The 23,293-nt window shown below is 45.7% G+C and overlaps 1 protein-coding gene across 4 annotated transcripts in view; it reads left to right on the top strand.

Annotated features, from left to right (window-relative positions):
• The window catches only part of taok3a (TAO kinase 3a), a 131,987-nt gene that overhangs the window by 101,501 nt on the left and 7,193 nt on the right, over positions 1–23,293 (top strand). For 3 of the 4 annotated variants that reach the window (XM_084181336.1, XM_084181337.1, XM_084181339.1), the window contains 3 exons: positions 7,652–7,783; positions 18,958–19,194; positions 19,912–20,040. In XM_084181336.1, the coding sequence (XP_084037462.1) occupies positions 7,652–7,783; positions 18,958–19,194; positions 19,912–20,040 (498 nt within the window). The remainder of the gene's footprint in view (positions 1–7,651; positions 7,784–18,957; positions 19,195–19,911; positions 20,041–23,293) is intronic. The other variant, XM_084181338.1, reaches the window with a different exon arrangement.

The raw sequence follows: 23,293 nt of genomic DNA, 5'->3' as shown, positions 1-23,293 counted from the left end.
TTGTTTTATCAGACCAGAGGACATTTCTCCAAAAAGTACGAACTTTGTCCCCATGTGCAGTTGCAAACTGTAGTCTGGCTTTTTTATGGCGGTTTTAGAGCAGTGGCTTCTTCCTTGCTGAGCGGCCTTTCAGGTTATGTCGATATAGGATTTTTTTTATGTCAAAAACTAAAAACTAAAAAGATACCTTATTTACGTAAGTATTCAGACCATTTGCTATGAGACTCAAAATTGAGCTTAGGTGCATCCTGTTTCCATTGATCATCCTTGATGTTTCTGCAACTTGATTGGAGTCCACCTGTGGTAAATTCAATTGATTGGTTATGATTTGGAAATGCACACACCTGTCTATATAAGGTCCCACAGTTGACAGTGCATGTCAGAGCAAAAACCAAGCCATGAGGTCGAAGGAATTGTCCGTAGACCTCCGAGACAGGATTGTGTCGGCACAGATCTGGGGAAGGGTACTAAAAAATGTCTGCAGCATTGAAGGTCCCCAAGAACACAGTGGCCTCCATCATTCTTCAATGGAAGAAGTTTGGAACCACCAAGACTCTTCCAAGAGCTGGCTGCCCGGCCAAACTGAGCAATCGGGGGAGAAGGGCCTTGGTCAGGGAGGTGACCAAGAACCTGATGGTCACTCTGACAGAGCTCCCGAGTTCCTCTGTGGAGATGGTAGAACCTTCCAGAAGGACAATCATCTCTGCAGCACTCCACCAATCAGGCCTTTATGGTAGAGTGGCCAGGCGGAAGCCTCTCCTCAGTAAAAGGCACATGACAGCCCGCTTGGAGTTTGCCAAAAGGCACCTAAAGGACTCAGACCATGAGAAAAAATTATCTGGTCTGATGAAACCAAGATTGAACTCTTTGGCCTGAATGCCAAGCGTGACGTCTGGAGGAAACATGGCACCATCTCTACGGTGAAGCATGGTGGTGGCAGCATCATGCTGTGGGGATGTTTTTCAGCGGCAGGGACTGGGACACTAGTCAGGATCGAGGGAAAGCTGAACGGAGAAAAGTACAGAGCGATCCTTGATGAAAACCTGCTCTAGAGCGCTCAGGATCTCAGACTGGGGCGAAGGTTCACCTTTCAACAGGCCGACGACCCTAAGCACACAGCCAAGACAATGCAGGAGCGGCTTCGGGACAAGTCTCTGAATGTCCTTGAGTGGCCCAGCCAGAGCTCAGACTTGAACCCGATCGAACATCTCTGGAGAGACCTGAAAATAGCTGTGCAGCGACGCTCCCCATCCAACCTGACAGGGCTTGAGAGGATCTGCAGAGAAGAATGGGAGAAACCCCAAATACAGGTGTGCCAAGCTTGTAGCATCATACCTTAAGACTCAAGGCTGTAATCACTGCCAAAGGTGTTTCTACAAAATACTGAGTAAAGGGTCTGAATACTTATGTAAATGTGATATTACTGTTCTTTATTTTTTATACATTTGCAAACAATTATACATTTATTTTTGGTTTGTCATTATGGGGTATTGTGTGTATATTGATGAGAGGAAAAACATGTTTTAATCCATTTTAGAATAAGGCTGTAACGTAACAAAATGTGGAAAAAGTCAAGGGGTCTGAATACTTTCTGAAGGCACTGTATACAGTGCCTTCAAAAAGTATTCACAGCCCTTTACTTTTTTTTTGTTGTGTTACAAAGTGGGATTAAAATGGATTTGGCATTTTTTGTCAACAATCTACACAAAATACTCTGTGGAAGACACATTTTCATTTGTAAAATATAACACTAATATACAGTATGTTGATTAGATAAGTCAATACATGTTAGAATTACCTTTTGAGTCTTTCTGGGTAGGTCTCTAAGAGCTTTCCACACCTGGATTATGCAACATTTGCCCATTTTTTTGTTTTCAAAATTCTTCAAGCTCTGTCAAATTGGTTGTTGATCATTGCTAGAACACCATTTTCAGGTCTTGCCATAGATTTTCAAGCAGATTTAAGTCAAAACTGTAACTCGGCCACTCAGGAACATTCACTGTCTTCTTGGTAAGCAACTCCAATGTAGATTTGGCCTTGTGTTTTAGGATATTGTCCTGCTGAAAGGTGAATTCAACTCCCAGTGTCTGGTGGAAAGCAGACTGAACCAGGTTTTCCTCTAGGATTTTGCCTGTCCATAGCTCCATTCCGTTTCTTTTTTATCCTGAAAAACTCCCCAGTCCTTAACGATTACAAGCATACCCATAATATGATGCAGCCACCACTTTGCTTGAAAATATTGAGTGTTACTCAGTAATATGTTGTGTTGGATTTTCCCCAAACATGACAATTTGTATTCAGGACAAAAAGTAAATTGCTTTGCCAATTTTTTTTGCAGTATTACTTTAGTGCCTTATTGCAAACAGGATGCATGTTTAGGAATATTTTCTTCTGTACAGGCTTCCTTTTTTTCACTCTGTCATTTAGGTTATTATTGTGGAGTAACATCCATTAAACTCTAACTGTTTTAAAGTCACAATTGGGCCTCATGGTGAATACCCTGAGCAGTTTCCTTCCTCTACAGCAACAGAGTTAGGAAAGACACCTGTATATTTGTAGTGACTAGGTGTATTGATACACCATCCGCAGTGTAATTAATAACGTCACCATGCTCAAAGGGATATTCTGTGTCTGCTTTATTTATTTTTTACAAATCTACCAATAGGTGCCCTTTGCAAGACATTGGAAAACCTCCCTGGTCTTTGGTTGAATATGTGTTTGAAATTCACTGGTCAACTGAGGGACCTTACAGATAATTGTGTGTGTGTGGGGTACAGAGATAAGGTAGTCATTCAAAAATCATGTTAAACTCTTATTATTGAAAGAAAGAATTGCGCCCGAGGGGATGGCTGCCGTTTTACGGGCTCCTAACCAACTGCTATTTTGTGTGTGTTTTCGCATTGTTTGTAACTTATTTTGTACATAATGTTGTCTGCTACTGTCTCTTATGACCGAAAAGAGCTTCTGGGTATCAGAACAGCGATTACTCACCTCGAACTAGACAACGTTTTTTCTTTAATGGGTCCGACGCAAAGGATATACTGCTTCTCCGAGACCAGGCCCAAATCCCCATCTTTCACGTGAAGAAAAGGCGGAAATACAGGGGGCGGAGATCGGGGTGCCTTGTGAGAATTTGTTGGTGAGTGGGTAACCCGCCTCTACCATCCGTTTTATTGGCCAACGTGCAATCACTGGAAAATAAACTGGATGAGCTCTGTTTGAGACTATCCTACCAACGGGACATTCAAAACTGTAATATCTTATGTTTCACCGAGTCTTGGCTGAATGACGACACAGATTATATACAGTTGGCTGGGTTAACCGTGCATCGGCAGGACAGAATAGCTACGTCTGGTAAGACGAGGGGTGGTGGTGTGTGTCTATTTGTCAATAACAGCTGGTGTGTGATGTCTAATATTAAAGAGGTCTCAAAGTATTGCTCGCCTAAGGTAGAGTATCTCATGATAAGCTGTAGACCACACTATCTACCAAGATAGTGTGGTCTACAGACCGCACTTAACGAGCTGTATAAGGCCATAAGCAAACAAGAAAATGCTCATCCAGAAGCGGCGCTCCTAGTGGCCGGGGACTTTAATGCAGGCAAACTTAAATCCGTTTTACCTCATTTCTACCAGCATGTGCAACCAGAGGGAAAAAAACTAGACCACCTTTACTTCTCACGCAGAAAAACTTTCCCTCGTCCTCTATTTGAAAAATCTGACCATGCAAAAAACAAAAGCAGGAAGTACGAGTGACTCGCTCAATACGTTCCTTGGTGTCCACATCACCAACAATCCGTTTTACCTCATTTCTACCAGCATGTGCAACCAGAGGGAAAAAAACTAGACCACCTTTACTTCTCACGCAGAAAAACTTTCCCTCGCCCTCCATTTGAAAAATCTGACCATGCAAAAAACGAAAGCAGGAAGTACGAGTGACTCGCTCAATACGTTCCTTGGTGTCCACATCACCAACAAACTATCATGGTCCAATCACACCAAGACAGTCGTGCAGAGAGCACGACAACACCTTTTGCCCCTCAGGAGACTGAAAAGATTTGTCATGGGGTCCTCAGATCCTCAAAAAGTTCTACAGCTGCACCATCGAGAGCATCCTGACCGGTTGCATCACCGCCTGGTATGGCAACTGCTCCGCATCCGACCGTAAGGTGCTACAGAGGGTAGTGCGTACGGCCCAGTACATCACTGGGGACAAGGTTCCTGCCATCCAGGACCTACATACTAGGCGGTGTCAGAGGAAGGCCCAAACAATTGTTAGACTCCAGTCACCCTAGTCATAGACTGTTCTCTCTGCTACCGCACGGCAAAACGGTACCGGAGCGCCAAGTCTAGGTCCAAAAGGCTACTTAACAGCTTCTACCCCTAAGCCATAAGACTGCTGAACAATTAATCAAATGGCCACCTGGACTATTTGCATTGACCCCCACCCCCTTTGTTTTTACTCTGAAGAAATTCGGCTTGGCACCTAAAACCCTCACAAACTTTTACAGATGCACAATTGAGAGCATCCTGTCGGGCTCTATCACCACCTGGTACGGCAACTGCACCGCCCGCAACCGCAGGGCTCTCTAGAGGGTGGTGCGGTCTGCCGAACGCATTATCGGGGGCAAACTACCCGCCCCCGATGTCACAGGAAGGCCAAAAAGATAATCAAGGACATCAACCACCCGAGCCACTGCCTGTCCACCCCGCTATCATCCAGAAGGCGAGGTCAGTACAGGTGCATCAAAGCTGAGACCGAGAGAAGGAAAAACAGCTTCTATTTCAAGGCCATCAGAATGTTAAATAGCCATCACTAGCACATTAGAGGCTGCTGCTGCCTATTGAAATCACTGACCACTTTAAGAAATGGAACACTAGTCACTTTAATAATGTTTACAGTCACTTTAATAATGTTTACATATCTTGCACTACTCATCTCATATATACAGTGGGGGAAAAAAGTATTTAGTCAGCCACCAATTGTACAAGTTCTCCCACTTAAAAAGATGAGAGAGGCCTGTAATTTTCATCATAGGTACACGTCAACTATGACAGACAAAATGAGAATTTTTTTTCAAGAAAATCACATTGTAGGATTTTTAATGAATGTATTTGCAAATTATGGTGGAAAATAAGTATTTGGTCAATAACAAAAGTTTCTCAATACTTTGTTATATACCTTTTGTTGGCAATGACACAGGTCAAACGTTTTCTGTAGGTCTTCACAAGGTTTTCACACACTGTTGCTGGTATTTTGGCCCATTCCTCCATGCAGATCTACTCTAGAGCAGTGATGTTTTGGGGCTGTCGCTGGGCAACACGGACTTTCAACTCCCTCCAAAGATTTTCTATGGGGTTGAGATCTGGAGACTGGCTAGGCCACTCCAGGACCTTGAAATGCTTCTTACGAAGACACTCCTTCGTTGCCCGGGCGGTGTGTTTGGGATCATTGTCATGCTGAAAGACCCAGCCACGTTTCATCTTCAATGCCCTTGCTGATGGAAGGAGGTTTTCACTCAAAATCTCACGATACATGGCCCCATTCATTCTTTCCTTAACACGGATCAGTCGTCCTGGTCCCTTTGCAGAAAAACAGCCCCAAAGGATGATGTTTCCACCCCCATACTTCACAGTAGGTATGGTGTTCTTTGGATGCAACTCAACATTCTTTGTCCTCCAAACACGACGAGTAGAGTTTTTACCAAAAAGTTATATTTTGGTTTCATCTGACCATATGACATTCTCCCAATCCTCTTCTGGATCATCCAAATGCACTCTAGCAAACTTCAGACGGGCCTGGACATGTACTGGCTTAAGCAGGGGGACACGTCTTGCACTGCAGGATTTGAGTCCCTGGCGGCGTAATGTGTTACTGATGGTAGGCTTTGTTACTTTGGTCCCAGCTCTCTGCAGGTCATTCACTAGGTCCCCCCGTGTGGTTCTGGGATTTTTGCTCACCGTTCTTGTGATCATTTTGACCCCACGGGGTGAGATCTTGCGTGGAGCCCCAGATCGAGGGAGATTATCAGTGGTCTTGTATGTCTTCCATTTCCTAATAATTGCTCCCACAGTTGATTTCTTCAAACCAAGCTGCTTACCTATTGCAGATTCAGTCTTCCCAGCCTGGTGTAGGTCTACCATTTTGTTTCTGGTGTCCTTTGACAGCTCTTTGGTCTTGGCCATAGTGGAGTTTGGAGTGTGACTGTTTGAGGTTGTGGACAGGTGTCTTTTATACAGATAACAAGTTCAAACAGGTGCCATTAATACAGGTAACGAGTGGAGGACAGAGGAGCCTCTTAAAGAAGAAGTTACAGGTCTGTGAGAGCCAGAAATATTGCTTGTTTGTAGGTGACCAAATACTTATTTTCCACCATAGTTTTCAAATAAATTCATAAAAAATCCTACAATGTGATTTTCTGGATTATTTTCTTCTCAATTTGTCTGTCATAGTTGACGTGTACCTATGATGAAAATTACAGGCCTCTCTCATCTTTTTAAGTGGGAGAACTTGCACAATTGGTGGCTGACTAAATACTTTTTTCCCCCACTGTATATATATATATACTGCATTCTATTCTATAATATTCTACTGTATCTTAGTCCATGCCGCTCTGTCATTGCTTGTCATTGCTTGTATATTTTCTTAAATTCTATTCCTTACTAGTTTTGTGTGTATTGGGTATATGTTGTGAAATTGTTAGATATTACTTGTTAGATATTACTGCACTGTTGGAGCTAGAAGCACAAGCATTTCGCTACACCCGCTATAACATCTGCTAAACAAGTGTATGTGACAAATAGAATTTGATTTGATTTGCTGCTACTCGCTGTTTATTATCTATGTATAGTCACTTTACCCCTACCTACATGTACAAATTACCTCGACTAACCTGTACCCCCGCACATTGACTCGGTACCGGTACCCCCTGTATATAGCCTCGGTATTGTTATTTTATTGTGTTACTTTTTATTTTTTATTTTATTTAGTAAATATTGTCTTAACTCTATTTCTTGAACTGCATTGTTGGTTAAGGGCTTGTAAGTAAGCATTTCACGGTAAGGTTGTATTCGGCGCATGTGACAAATGAAATTTGATTTGATTTATTGCACTCTGAGTGAGTCCATGCAACTTACTACGTTACTTGTATTTAGGCTTGCCATAACAAAGGGGTTGACTCAAGACATTTCAGCTTTTTTTTTTTTTATTAATAAAACAATTCCACTTTGACACTATGGGTTATAGTGTGTAGACAACAAATCTACATTTAATCAGTTTTAAATTCAGGCTGTAACACAACAACATTTGGAAAAAGTCAAAGGGTATGAATACTTTCTGAAGGCACTGTAACTGGTGAACAGGTCATGAGCTGACATAAAATATGAAGGTTTATACACACTCCAGTTTGATAGTCTAACCATCTAACTTTGGGTTGAGTTAAGTACAAAACTGTTCACTACCATTCTGTGGCACTACAAAACTATGTGTGAACAACCACCATACATATCCACCCCTGCCAGACTCGCTATATGAAGAATAATTTGGCTACTAATAATGCAACAGTCAATTATATCAACTACGGTTACATGTAGGTTTTGAAATAACAGGCCAGGAAATTCAACGTTTCTCCTGTCTCTCTGTCTCTCGTCAGGACCACATGTATAACTGGGATGATGGTCTGAAACGTGACCACAGGCCGGAGCTGATTCCAGCATCCTCTGACATGAGCAAGGCACACAACTATCGCCACAACAACTTCTCCACCATCAAATCAGCATCACTGGTAAGGGTCAACACTCCTTTATCTCTCTAGCTTCATTTATCTCTCTCTCTTCTCTCCTCTCTCTCCACTATCCACTATCAAATCAGCATCACCGGTATCATAGGGCTAACATCATAGTTCGCTCTCCTTGGGGGATACCAAGTCTCCCTCATACTCTGTCCATCTTTCCCTCTTTCCTTTGTGTCTCGCATGCTGTCTCTCTCTAGCTTCCTCTTTCCTTTGTGTCTCGCATGCTGTCTCTCTCTAGCTTCCTCTTTCCTTTGTGTCTCGCATGCTGTCTCTCTCTAGCTTCCTCTTTCCTTTGTGTCTCGCATGCTGTCTCTCTCTAGCTTCCTCTTTCCTTTGTGTCTCGCATGATGTCTCTCTCTAGCTTCCTCTTTCCTTTGTGTCTCGCATGCTGTCTCTCTCTAGCTTCCTCTTTCCTTTGTGTCTCGCATGCTGTCTCTCTAGCTTCCTCTTTCCTTTGTGTCTCGCATGCTGTCTCTCTCTAGCTTCCTCTTTCCTTTGTGTCTCGCATGGTGTCTTTCTCTAGCTTCCTCTTTCCTTTGTGTCTCGCATGCTGTCTCTCTAGCTTCCTCTTTCCTTTGTGTCTCGCATGCTGTCTCTCTAGCTTCCTATTTCATTTGTGTCTCGCATGCTGTCTCTAGCTTCCTCTTTCCTTTGTGTCTCGCATGCTGTCTCTCTAGCTTCCTCTTTCCTTTGTGTCTCGCATGCTGTCTCTCTCTAGCTTCCTCTTTCCTTTGTGTCTCGCATGGTGTCTTTCTCTAGCTTCCTCTTTCCTTTCGTTATCTCTCGCGTCTCTCTCTCTTTCTCTCTCTCTCTCTCTCTCCTTCCACTCACTCGACCCCTTTGTGTTCTCCCGGTTCTTCACTCTGCTTCTGCTCCACTTTACCTCCCTTTCTCTCTCCCTCTCTCCCTCTCTCCCTCTCTCCCTCCCTCTCTCCTTCTCTCCCTCCCTCTCTCCTTATCTCCCTCCCTCCCTCTCTTTCTCTCCCTCCCTCTCTCATTCTCTCCTGTACTTTTCCCCTCACTAATATATCACTCTCCGACCCCCTCTGGTTTAAGTCCGGAGGGATGCAGTGCAGTATGGAGTAAGATTACCCTCCTTGCCTCTCTCTCGCTCTTTCTCTCTCCATGTATGTTGTCATGGATACAAGGTTCCAGTAAGCAGTCAGTCAGTCAGTCATTCAGTTGCAATGGTGTCTACGGTCTGTCTGTCCTCCCACTGGATTTAATGGTGTCTATGGTCTGTCTGTCCTCCCTGGACTGGCTTTGGGACTGTGGGAACTGTGTGTCCTTAACATGGCATGTGTTAGCTAGTTTACCTGACTGGGGTTTACTGTGGTGGATATTTGGTTCTGACTGCCATAGGTAGTGTTTAATTCATCCTTTATCAATAGTGTGAAATCAGCGCTGTAATGACTGTTAATCAAATGAATTGGTTGTTCACTTGGTTGTTGTTTCAGGAGTCAGGGTATAGTGGTGTTGATTCCACATTGCGGTAGGTATGAGTTGCGTGGAGTCTGTTGCTGCTGCGATGAGTCGATGACATCACCACTTTCTGCCGCCGTGAGGCGAGCACACGTCCCCAGATGGACCGGCACTGCTCGCTCAGACTGGAAAGAACAGGTAGAGAGAGGGGAGGGGGAGAGAGAGGGAGAGATAATGACATAATGTAGAGGGAAGGAGTAAAGAAATGGGATGGGCAGAGAGGAGAAAAACAATAGATAGATGGAGAGGGAGGGAGGAAGACTAAAGGAGGAAGACTAAAGGAGGAAGACTAAAGGAGGAAGACTAATGGAGGAAGGCTAATGGAGAAAGACTAATGGAGGAAGACTAAAGGAGAAAGACTAAAGGAGAGAGAGCGGGAGAGAAGTGTGGTGCACTCTGTCTGATCTCACTGAATGAAGCGTTAGATATCAGTTAAGAGGAAAGGGGAAGGAGAGAAAGAGAAGTAAAGAGAGATGGTGATACCCATCTGGAGGACAGAGAGATGGTGACACCCATCTGGAGGACAGAGAGATGGTGACACCCATCTGGAGGACAGAGTGATGGTAAAACCCATCTGGAGAACAGAGGGATGGTAATACCCATCTGGAGGACAGAGGGATGGTTATACCCATCTGGAGGACAGAGGGATGGTAATACCCATCTGGAGGACAGAGAGATGGTAATACCCATCTGGAGAACAGAGGGATGGTGAGACCCATCTGGAGGACAGAGAGATGGTGACACCCATCTGGAGGACAGAGTGATGGTAATACCCATCTGGAGAACAGAGGGATGGTAACACCCATCTGGAGAACAGAGGGATGGTAATACCCATCTGGAGGACAGAGGGATGGTAATACCCATCTGGAGGACAGAGGGATGGTAATACCCATCTGGAGAACAGAGGGATGGTGAGACCCATCTGGAGAACAGAGGGATGGTGAGACCCATCTGGAGAACAGAGAGATGGTGAGACCCATCTGGAGAACAGAGAGATGGTGAGACCTGTCCACAGGTAACAAACTGAGATTAGGAGCACTCCCTTTAAGAGTGTGCTCCTAATCTCAACTCGTTACCTGTATAAAAGACACCTGGGAGCCAGAAATCTTTCTGATTGAGAGGGGGTCAAATACTTTTTTCCCTCACTGTACAGTACCAGTCAAAAGTTTGGACACACCTACTCATTCAAGGGTTTTTCTTTATTTTACAATTTTCTACATTGTAGAATAATAGTGAAGGCATAAACTATGAAATAACACATATGGACATTCTGAGGCCTCTGTTTCCTCTCTCCGTCCTCATAGCTTCACCATACAGTGAGCACCATAATTAATTGGACAGTGACCATTCTTTTGTTATTTTGGTTCTGTACTCTAGCACTTTGAGTTTGAAAGGATACAATGACAATGAGGGTGAAGTGCAGACTGTCAACTTTAATTTGAGAGTATGTTCGTACATATCGGATGAACCGTTTAGAGATTATAGAACCTTTTGTACATGGTCCCCCACATTTTCGGGCATCAAAAAACATTGGACAGTTTAACATAATGTAGAATAAAGTAATCATTGTTAATATTTGGTCGCATATCCTTTGCATGCAATGACTGCTTGAAGTCTGCGATGCATCGACATCACCAGACGCTGGGTATCTTCCCTGGTGATGCTCTGCCAGGCCTGTACTGCAGCCATCTTCAGTTCCTGCTTGTTTCGGGGACTTTTGCCTTCAGTCTCCTCTTCAGCATGTAAAATGCATGTTCAATTGGATTCAGATCCGGTGATTGACTCGGCCAGTCAAGGATTTTCCACTTATTGGCCATCAAAAACCCCTTCGTTGCTCTAGCAGTATGTTTAGGGTCATTGTCTTGTTGCATGATGAAGTGCTGAGCAGATAAAATACTTTCAGAATTCATTGTTCTACTTCTGTCTGCAGTCACATCATCGATGAAGACAAGTGAGCCTGTTCCACTGGCAGCCATACAGGCCCAAGCCATAACACCCCCTCCACCATGTTTCACGGATGAGGTGGTATGCTTTGGATCATGGGCATTTCTTTTTTTTTCTCCACACTTTCCTTTCTTTTTGGGGCTCTTTTAGGTGCTTTTTAGCAAACTGTAATCTCGCCTTTCTGTTCTTCAGGCTTATCAGTGGTTTGCATCTTGTAGTGTACCCTCTGTAGTCCTGCTGGTGTAGTCTTCTACATATGGTAGACTTTGACACATCTACACCTGCATCCAGGAGAGTGTTTTTGATCTGTTGGGCTGTTGTCAGGGGAGTTTTCTTCACCATAGAGAGTATTTTCCGGTCATCCACTACAGTGGTCTTCCTCGGTCTACCGTGTCTTTTGACATAATTGAGTTCACCGGTTGTTTTTTTCTTGTTAATGATGAACCAAACTGTTGACTTGGGCATGGCCAGGGTTTTTGCAATGTTCCTGATTTATTGATTTTCATTTCTGAGCCTTATGACGGCCAGCTTCATTTGCATCGACACTGCTGTCTTCCTCATGTTGTCACACCCCAACAACAACCTCCAAAGGCAATAGCAAAGTCTAGAATCATTACTATTCAGCAACAGCTCTCCTGCATTCACTATGACACAAATGAATACACCTGCCTAACGACACACATCTGTGAAGCCAATTTAACAAATACTTGTAGTACCTTAAAATGGGGGGACCATGTACAAAAGGTGCAGTCATTTCTAAACGGTTCATCCGATATGTATGAAAATACCCTCAAATTAAAGCTGACAGTCTGCACTTCACCGTCATTGTATCCTTTCAAACTCAAAGTGCTAGAGTACAGAACCAAAATAACAAAAAAATAGTCACTGTCCAATGAATTATGGAGCTCACTGTATGTCACTTAAGTTATGTTAACCCTCTCCTCCCCTATCCTCTCCTCTGCTCTCCTCCCCTATCCTCTCCTCTCCTCTCCTCCCCTATCCTCTCCTCTGCTCTCCTCTCCTCTCCTCTGCTCTCCTCCCCTCTCCTCTCCTCTGCTCTCCTCCCCTATCCTCTCCTCTCCTCTGCCCTCCTCTCCTCTCCTCTCCTCTCCTCTCCTCTCCTCTCCTCTCCTCTCCTCTCCTCTCCTCTCCTCTCCTCTCCTCTCCTCTCCTCTCCTCTCCTCTCCTCTCCTCTCCTCTCCTCTCCTCTCCTCTCCTCCCCTCTGCTCTCCTCCCCTATCCTCTCCTCTCCTCTGCCCTCCTCTCCTCTGCTCTCTTCCCCTCTGCCCTCCTCTCCTCTCCTCTCCTCTCCTCTCCTCTCCTCTCCTCTCCTCTCCTCTCCTCTCCTCTCCTCTCCTCTCCTCCCCTATCCTCTCCTCTCCTATCCTCTCCTCTCCTCTCCTCTGCTCTCCTCCCCTATCCTCTCCTCTCCTATCCTCTCCTCTCCTCCCCTATCCTCTCCTCTGCTCTCCTCTCCTCTCCTCTGCTCTCCTCCCCTCTCCTCTCCTCTGCTCTCCTCCCCTATCCTCTCCTCTCCTCTCCTCTCCTCTCCTCTCCTCTCCTCTCCTCTCCTCTCCTCTCCTCTCCTCTCCTCTCCTCTCCTCTCCTCTCCTCTCCTCTCCTCTCCCCTCCTCTCCTCTCCTCTCCTCCCCTCTGCTCTCCTCCCCTATCCTCTCCTCTCCTCTGCCCTCCTCTACTCTGCTCTCTTCCCCTCTCCTCTCCTCTCCTCTCCTCTGCCCTCCTCCCCTCTCCTCTCCTCTCCTCTCCTCTCCTCTCCTCTCCTCTCCTCTCCTCTCCTCTCCTCTCCTCTCCTCTCCTCTCCTCCCCTATCCTCTCCTATCCTCTCCTCTCCTCTGCTCTCCTATCCTCTCCTCTCCTCTCCTCTCCTCTGCTCTCCTCCCCTATCCTCTCCTCTCCTATCCTCTCCTCTCCTCTCCTCTGCTCTCCTCCCCTATCCTCTCCTCTCCTCTGCCCTCCTCTCTTCTGGTCTCCTCCCCTATCCTCTCCTCTGCTCTCCTTTCCTCCACATACAACATCCTGTTTTCTTTTCAGAGAGAAAAGCATTTAAATTGTGACATTTTGAAATGGCTAAACATTTCAATAAGATAGAATACTACATCTCAATATAAACTCAGCAAAAAAAGAAACGTCCCTATTTCAGGACCCTGTCTTTCAAAGATAATTCGTAAAAATCAAAATAACTTCACATATCTTCATTGTAAAGGGTTTAAACACTGTTTCCCATGCTTGTTCAATGAACCATAAACAATTAATGAACATGCACCTGTGGAACGGTCGTTAAGACACTAACAGCTTACAGACGGTAGGCAATTAAGGTCAAAGTTATGAAAACTTAGGACACTAAAGAGGCCTTTCTACTGACTCTGAAAAACACCAAAAGAAAGATGCCCAGGGTCCCTGCTCATCTGCGTGAACGTGCCTTAGGCATGCTGCAAGGAGGCATGAGGACTGCAGATGTGGCCAGGGCAATAAATTGCAATGTCCGTACTGTGAGACGCCTAAGACAGGACGGACAGCTGATCATCCTCGCAGTGGCAGACCACGTGTAACAACACCTGCACAGGATCGATACATCCGAACATCACAGGTACAGGATGGCAACAACAACTGCCCGAGTTACACCAGGAACGCACAATCCCTCCATCAGTGCTCAGACTGTCCGCAATAGGCTGAGAGAGGCTAGACTGAGGGCTTGTAGGCCTGTTTTAAGGCAGGTCCTCACCAGACATCACCGGCAACAACGTCGCCTATGGGCACAAACCCACCGTCGCTGGACCATACAGGACTGGCAAAAAGTGCTCTTCACTGACGAGTCGCGGTTGTCTCACCAGGGGTGATGGTTGGATTTGCGTTTATTGACGAAGAAGTGAGCGTTACACCGAGGCCTGTACTCTGGAGTGGGATCGATTTGGAGGTGGAGGGTCCGTCATGGTCCGGGGCGGTGTGTCAAAGCATCATCGGACTGAGCTTGTTGTCATTGCAGGCAATCTCAACGCTGTGTGTTACAGGGAAGACATCCTCCTCCCTCATGTGGTACCCTTCCTGCAGGCTCATCCTGACATGACCCTCCAGCATGACAATGCCACCAGCCATACTGCTTGTTCTGTGTGTGATTTCCTGCAAGTCAGGAATGTCAGTGTTCTACCATGGCCAGCGAAGAGCCCGGATCTCAATCCCATTGAGCACGTCTGGGACCTGTTGGATCGGAGGGTGAGGGCTAGGGCCATTCCCCCCCCCCAGAAATGTCCGGGAACTTGCAGGTGCCTTGATGGAAGAGTGGGGTAACATCTCACAGCAAGAACTGGCAAATCTGATGCAGTCCATGAGGAGGAGATGCACTGCAGTACTTAATGCAGCTGGTGGCCACACCAGATACTGACTGTTACTTTTGATTTTGACCCCCCCTTTGTTCAGACACATTATTCAATTTCTGTTAGTCACATGTCTGTGGAACTTGTTCAGTTTATGTCTCAGTTGTTGAATCTTGTTATGTTCATACAAATATTTACACATGTTAAGAATGCTGAAAAAAACGCAGTTGACAGTGAGGACGTTTCTTTTTTTGCTGAGTTTATAAGTCAAAATACACTGTACAAAACATTAAGAACACCTGCTCTTTCTATTAAATAGACTGACCAGGTGAAAGCTATGATCCCTTATTGATATCACATGTTAAATCCTCTTCAATCAGTGTAGATGAAGGGGAGGAGACAGGTTAAAGAAGGATTTTTAAGCCTTGAGACAATTGAGACATGGATTGTGTATGTGTGCCATTCAGAGGGTGACTGGGCAAGACAAAATATTTAAGTGCCTTTGAATGGGGTATGGTAGTAGGTGACAGGCACACATGTTGGAATGTGTCAAGAACTGCAACGCTGCTGGGTTTTAGACGCTTAACAGTTTCCCGTGTGTTTCAAGAATGGTCCACCACCCAAAGGACATCCAGCCAACTTGACACAAATGTGGGAAGCATTGGAGTCAACATGGACCAGCATCCCTGTGAAACGCTTGACACCTTGTAGTCCATGCCCAGATGAATTGAGGCTGTTCTGAGGGCAAAAGAGGGTGCAAATCAATATTAGGAAGGTGTTCCTAATGTTTTGTACACTCAGTAAGACTTTTTTTCAAAACACACATTAAGGCTCCCTTGATCAACCAGGTCATTGGCTGAGTGGCTTACCTGGCGAAAGGTCAACTAAACAAAAATGTCCTCACAATCCAATAAATCTTAATAACCTTTGACCTGGAAGTGTTCCCCCCTGGATCATAATTCCCTCCTAGAGCCCAGGCTGTGAATGGTGATCACATGACGTGACTTGGCCTGTGGTGGCAGCAAGGTGAAAGCAAGTGATTAGGATTGGCTCTACATTACAGTAGGAGTATTGATTCAGATAGATTAGGAGGGGATCTCTCACTCTCTCAACCTCTCTCTACTTCTCTCCCTCTCTCTCCCTCCCTCTCTCCGTCTCTCACTCTCTCAACCTCTCTCTACTTCTCTCCCTCTCTCTCTCACTCTCTCAACCTCTCTCTACTTCTCTCCCTCTCTCTCTCTCACTCTCTCAACCTCTCTGTACTTCTCTCACTCTCTCAACCTCTCTCTACTTCTCTCTACTTCTCTCTCTCTCTCTCTCCCTCCCCCTCTCCGTCTCTCAAAGAGGCTTTCATGTGACCCACCTGCTGAACGCGGCCGCTCGGCCCCCAAAGAGCCCCCTCTGTTCTGCCTGTCCGTGGAGTCTGCTCCCTCTCCCTCCCTCATTCACACTTTCTTCGCCCCTGTGTAGCCCACAGCCGCCGCGTTTGTACAAATTTGTTTGTCTAAACGTTAACCAACCAGTGGGTTTGTTGCTGGGCTGGCTGAAGCTGAGCTGAGGGGTTTTGGGCGTAGGATATACCACACATGGTTTCTGGATGCTCGCGTGGCTGTTGAACATGAACGTTGCGATGATGCTTGGCCTTAAGAAGAGGAGTTATGAGAAGATGATGGACTACTATGGGGATCTGGATAGTCCCTTTTGTCAGGTTTGGTTTGTTTGTCATCTTGACTCTTTAGATTGTTGTGACTTGGACTAACTTGACTTGACTTAGTTAGATTGTTGTGAGGTTGGTATGAATGCATTGGTACTGATTGCCTTTCAAGAGTGTTGCCGTTGGTTGATGGTGGTGCTTTGCTTTGTACTGTATAGGGAGATTGATCTGTCAGCAGACCAGTGTTATAGACTCACCTGTCAGTGTGACTTGACTTTGTTAAAGCCTATCAAACCTCTTTCAGTTAGCTTCATTATAGGCTCTCTTGACTGTGCCATTGAGGGTATAGTGTAATCTTTGGCTGCCAGATTAAGGTGTTGTGTTATCCTGTTGTCTCTCTCTTTCTCTCATTCTCTCTCTACTCTCGGTCTCTCGCTCTCTAGTCCACTCATAAAGTCAATCTAAGCTGATTAACCAGTTGGAGTTCAATCAAATCTGTATGAACAGGGTAATTGGTCAATCTTGAAGACCAATGTTGGATCTACTCCTCCCTCCTCCTCCTGTCTAATGTTGGATCTACTCCTCCCTCCTCCTCCTGTCTAATGTTGGATCTACTCCTCCCTCCTCCTCCTGTCTAATGTTGGATCTACTCCTCCCTCCTCCTCCTGTCTAATGTTGGATCTACTCCTCCCTCCTCCTCCTGTCTAATGTTGAATCTACTCCTCCCTCCTCCTCCTGTCTAATGTTGGATCTACTCCTCCCTCCTCCTCCTGTCTAATGTTGGATCTACTCCTCCCTCCTCCTCCTGTCTAATGTTGGATCTACTCCTCCCTCCTCCTCCTGTCTAATGTTGGATCTACTCCTCCCTCCTCCTCCTGTCTAATGTTGGATCTACTCCTCCCTCCTCCTCCTGTCTAATGTTGGATCTACTCCTCCCTCCTCCTCCTGTCTAATGTTGGATCTACTCCTCCCTCCTCCTCCTGTCTAATGTTGGATCTACTCCTCCCTCCTCCTGTCTAATGTTGGATCTACTCCTCCCTCCTCCTCCTGTCTAATGTTGGATCTACTCCTCCCTCCTGCTCCTGTCTAATGTTGGATCTACTCCTCCCTCCTCCTCCTGTCTAATGTTGGATCTACTCCTCCCTCCTCCTCCTGTCTAATGTTGGATCTACTCCTCCCTCCTCCTCCTGTCTAATGTTGGATCTACTCCTCCCTCCTCCTCCTGTCTAATGTTGGATCTACTCCTCCCTCCTCCTCCTGTCTAATGTTGGATCTACTCCTCCCTCCTCCTCCTGTCTAATGTTGGATCTACTCCTCCCTCCTCCTCCTGTCTAATGTTGGATCTACTCCTCCCTCCTCCCCCTGTCTAATGTTGGATCTACTCCTCCCTCCTCCTCCTGTCTAATGTTGGATCTACTCCTCCCTCCTCCTCCTGTCTAATGTTGGATCTACTCCTCCCTCCTCCTCCTGTCTAATGTTGGATCTACTCCTCCCTCCTCCTCCTGTCTAATGTTGGATCTACTCCTCCCTCCTCCTCCTGTCTAATGTTGGATCTACTCCTCCCTCCTCCTCCTGTCTAATGTTGGATCTACTCCTCCCTCCTCCTCCTGTCTAATGTTGGATCTACTCCTCCCTCCTCCTCCTGTCTAATGTTGGATCTACTCCTCCCTCCTCCCCCTGTCTAATGTTGGATCTACTCCTCCCTCCTCCTCCTGTCTAATGTTGGATCTACTCCTCCCTCCTCCTCCTGTCTAATGTTGGATCTACTCCTCCCTCCTCCTCCTGTCTAATGTTGGATCTACTCCTCCCTCCTCCTCCTGTCTAATGTTGGATCTACTCCTCCCTCCTCCTCCTGTCTAATGTTGGATCTACTCCTCCCTCCTCCTCCTGTCTAATGTTGGATCTACTCCTCCCTCCTGCTCCTGTCTAATGTTGGATCTACTCCTCCCTCCTCCTCCTGTCTAATGTTGGATCTACTCCTCCCTCCTCCTCCTGTCTAATGTTGGATCTACTCCTCCCTCCTCCTCCTGTCTAATGTTGGATCTACTCCTCCCTCCTCCTCCTGTCTAATGTTGGATCTACTCCTCCCTCCTCCTCCTGTCTAATGTTGGATCTACTCCTCCCTCCTCCTCCTGTCTAATGTTGGATCTACTCCTCCCTCCTCCCCCTGTCTAATGTTGGATCTACTCCTCCCTCCTCCTCCTGTCTAATGTTGGATCTACTCCTCCCTCCTCCTCCTGTCTAATGTTGGATCTACTCCTCCCCCTGTCTAATGTTGGATCTACTCCTCCCTCCTCCTCCTGTCTAATGTTGGATCTACTCCTCCCTCCTCCTCCTGTCTAATGTTGGATCTACTCCTCCCTCCTCCTCCTGTCTAATGTTGGATCTACTCCTCCCTCCTCCTCCTGTCTAATGTTGGATCTACTCCTCCCCCTGTCTAATGTTGGATCTACTCCTCCCTCCTCCTCCTGTCTAATGTTGGATCTACTCCTCCCTCCTCCTCCTGTCTAATGTTGGATCAACTCCTCCCTCCTCCTCCTCTCTAATGTTGGATCTACTCCTCCCCCTGTCTAATGTTGGATCTACTCCTCCCTCCTTTCCAATCCGTGCAGATGAAGGGCAGTAGAAGAGGAGACAGATTTTTAAGTAATTGAGATAGAGCGTTGGTGTACCCCATACCTTTTGGCCTCTGACCTCAGTGACCCTAACTACCTTTCCGATTGGTTGGTTGATTGATTAAATCCCCTCCACAGGTAACCAAGCAGATCCATCAGCATGAGCAGGAGAATGAGCTGCGGGAGCAGATGTCGGGGTATAAACGGATGAGACGGCAGCACCAGAAGCAGCTGATCGCTCTGGAGAACAAGCTGAAGGCAGAGATGGACGAACACCGACTGAAGCTGCAGAAGGAGGTGGAGACCCAGGCCAACAATGCCCACATAGAGCTGGAGAAACTGGCCAAGAGACACACCGTCCACTGTGAAAAAGAGGTGGGTCTGGGGATGGGGTGAGGGAGGGAGGGATGGAAGGGGGGGTTCTGTCCTGTCCTGGAGAAGTGCCATGCCGTCCACACAAAGAAGGTGTCTGGGGAGGAAGAGAGGACAACTTGCTCATGTTATGGGTTGGGCATTGCTGCCACCCAATGTCAAGACGCTGTTAAAAAGCAAACCAGGTCATCTGTAACTCTGCAGATTATAGGTTAACCTCCATGGTCCTCCTTGGCATACACTAACACAAACAACACTAACAACATTAACACTAACAACACTAACACAAACAACACTAACAACATTAACATTAACAACACTAACACTAACAGATACACTAACAACATTAACACTAACAACACTAACACAAACAACACTAACAACATTAACAGCCAGAAAGCTTGCTAGCAAAACAACATTAGCCATGTGTCGTTTTCTCCATGTGTTCCTCTCTCACATACAAGACCCCTTCACAGCTAACTAACATCTCTGCCTCTCTCCACCTCCCCTTATTTCCCCACCCCTCTCTCCCCCCTCTCTCTATCTCTCTCCCCCTCCCTCCATTCCCCTGTCTCTCTCTCACTTCCTCTCTCTCTCTCCCTCCCCTTCTCTCCCCACCCCCTCTTTCTCCCTCCCTCCCTACATCCCCCCGTCTCTCTCGCTCTCTTTCCCTCTCTCTGCCCCTCCCTCTGTCTCCCTCTCTCTCTCATCTCCCCTCAGATGAAGACAACGTCATCAGATGAGAAGAAGTTCCAGCAGCAGATAGTGTCCCAGCAGAAGAAGGATCTCACCACCTTCCTGGATAACCAGAAGAAGCAGTACAAACTCTGCAAGGAGAAGATTAAAGAGGTCCACTATTCCCCCTTTCCCAGCCTCACACTATATGCTCTGTATTGGGCTGAGTTGAATCGATCCTTAGTACAAGCTCTGCTAGGAAAAGATTTGAGGTCGCAACACTGTTTGTTTATGTCCTCGAGCTAGCTAGTACACTACTGATCCTCTTATAATGCCTCTATAGTATGAATCATCTCAGCACCCATGACACATCTAATATTCTATGTATTGCGATGGGTGGAATCAACCATCCTACGAATACACACACACACACACACACACACACACACACACACACACACACATACAAGCTAGCACAAACATACACAAGTACAGTATGTTCGTTTATCGTGCAGTTTCATTTCACTGAGGAGGAGCTGAGTCACTCCTCCTACTCACTACACACACACACACACACACACACACATTCTGTTTATGTTTCTAACAACCTTGACGCACTGTTTCTCAGAACTGGATCCATTGTTGTGAACAGAACTAGGCCATCTCAGTTAACAGACATTGTTGGCCAGGACTGATATTCCCCAACAAACTGTAGGTAGAGATGAATTATTCCCCAACAAACTGTAGGTAGAGATGAATTATTCCCCAACAAACTGTACAACAAACTGTAGGTAGAGATGAATTATTCCACAACAAACTGTAGGTAGAGATGAATTATTCCACAACAAACTGTTCCCCACACAGAGAGAGCAGCATCAGTGTGTTAAGTGCATTAGCTAGAAAGTGGATTAAGACATGGTAATTGTGTCCCAAATGGCCCCCTACTCCATTTAGTGCACTACTTTTGACCACAACCCAAAAGTAGTGCACTAAATATGTAGTAGGTTACGATTTGGGATGCAGCCTTGGATTTAGCCTAACATCCATGAAGCAGAATGGGGACCGACACCAGCTGATGGGATAGTTTACCCAGAAACTGAGGCTCTGTGATGCAACCTGAGTCAAGTTGGTGACAGAGGGACTTCTGTTTGGCCATGAGCTAGAGCAGGCAGGAGCGACAGTACCTGATAATGTGCATTTCACACAGTTTCCAAATCACTAGCTACAGTGAGGGAAAAAAGTATTTGATCCCCTGCTGATTTTGTACGTTTGCCCACTGACAAAGAAATTATCAGTCTATAATTTTAATGGTAGGTTTATTTGAACAGTGAGAGACATAATAACAACAAACAAATCCAGAAAAACACATGACAAAAATGTTATAAATTGATTTGCATTTTAATGAGGGAAATAAGTATTTGACCCCCTCTCAATCAGAAAGATTTCTGGCTCCCAGGTGTCTTATATACAGGTAATGAGCTGAGATTAGGAGCACACTCTTAAAGGGAGTGCTCCTAATCTCAGCTTGTTACCTGTATAAAAGACACCTGTCAACAGAAGCAATCAATCAATCAGATTCCAAACTCTCCTACATGGCCAAGACCAAAGAGCTCTCCAAGGATGTCAGGGACAAGATTGTAGACCTACACAAGGCTAGAATGGGCTACAAGACCATCGCCAAGCAGCTTGGTAAGAAGGTGACAACAGTTGGAGCGATTATTTGCAAATGGAAGAAACACAAAAGAACTGTCAATCTCCCTCGGCCTGGGGCTCCATGCAAGATCTCACCTCATGTGAGTTGCAATGATCATGAGAACGGTGAGGAATCAGCCCAGAACTACACGGGAGGATCTTGTCAATGATCTCAAGCCAGCTGGGACCATAGTCACCAAGAAAACAATTGGTAACAAATTACGCTGTGAAGGACTGAAATCCTGCAGCGCCCGCAAGGTCCCCCTGCTCAAGAAAGCACATATACAGGCCCGTCTGAAGTTTGCCAATGAACATCTGAATGATTCAGAGGAGAACTGGGTGAAAGTGTTGTGGTCAGATGAGACCAAAATCGAGCTCTTTGGCAACAACTCAACTCGCCGTGTTTGGAGGAGGAGGAACGCTGCCTATGACCCCAAGAACACCATCCTCACCGTCAAACATGGAGGTGGAAACATTATGCTTTGGGGGTGTTTTTCTGCTAAGGGGACAGGACAACTTCACCGCATCACAGGGACGATGGACGGGGCCATGTACTGTCAAATCTTGGGTAAGAACCTCCTTCCCTCAGCCAGGGCATTGAAAATGGGTCGTGGATGGGTATTCCAGCATGACAATTATCCAAAACACACGGCCAAGGCAACAAAGGAGTGGCTCAAGAAGAAGCACATTAAGGTCCTGGAGGGGCCTAGCCAGTCTCCAGACCTTAATCCCATAGAAAATCTGTGGAGGGAGCTGAAGGTTCGAGCTGCCAAACGTCAGCCTCGAAACCTTAATGACTTGGAGAAGATCTGCAAAGAGGAGTGGGACAAAATCCCTCCTGAGATGTGTGCAAACCTGGTGGCAAACTACAAGAAACGTCTGACCTCTGTGATTGCCAACAAGGGTTTTGCCACCAAGTACTAAGTCATGTTTTGCAGAGGGGTCAAATACTTATTTCCCTCATTAAAATGCAAATCAATTTATAACATTTTTGACATGCGTTTTTCTGGATTTTTATTTTTTTATTCTGTCTCTCACTGTTCAAATAAACCTACCATTAAAATGATAGACTGATCATGTCTTTGTCAGTGGGCAAACGTACAAAATCAGCAGGCGATCAAATACTTATTTCCCTCACTGTAAGTACTTTAAGATATATTTCACTCCAGAGTCAAATCATGTGAGATGTTTTCACGCCTCAGACGTGTTCCAAGGTGGAATTGAGTGCACCATCTCCACAGTCTGTTGTTGTATATTAGCCAGAAATAGATGTCCTTGTTATATTATAACTTAGCGTCCTATTATGACCTCTGTGTCCACCCCCTCATATACCCCCATATTCCCTTGATATAGATGACCCCAGAGCCATATATTTAGTGAGTTGGGCCAACTTGTAGAATTTGGAATATTGTTCTAATTCTAGACATTCAGTTACATAGTATTGTTTAAATCATAGAATTAAGAATTAGAATACTAGAATGGTCATGAACCTTCTTATGATGGGATAAAGGTCAGCCATTTTGGTCAGGGAGTTGGTCAACCATGGTTTTCCAGTCCTGTGATAAGATATTGTATAAAATAATGAATTTGAAGAATGTATCTGCACTGTATGTTTGATCGCTAGCCAGACAGTTTTAGAGGAATTATTCCATTATATGTTTTTTATTAACTACCAATATGCCAACATTCCATTCAAACAATGCAGGCAATCCACTGGCTGAAATCAGTTGATGAT

Source organism: Coregonus lavaretus, assembly GCF_964263955.1.
Source record: "Coregonus lavaretus genome assembly, chromosome: 17".
NCBI classification, from domain to species: domain Eukaryota; kingdom Metazoa; phylum Chordata; class Actinopteri; order Salmoniformes; family Salmonidae; genus Coregonus; species Coregonus lavaretus.
This window is presented reverse-complemented; position numbering and strand designations above follow the sequence as displayed.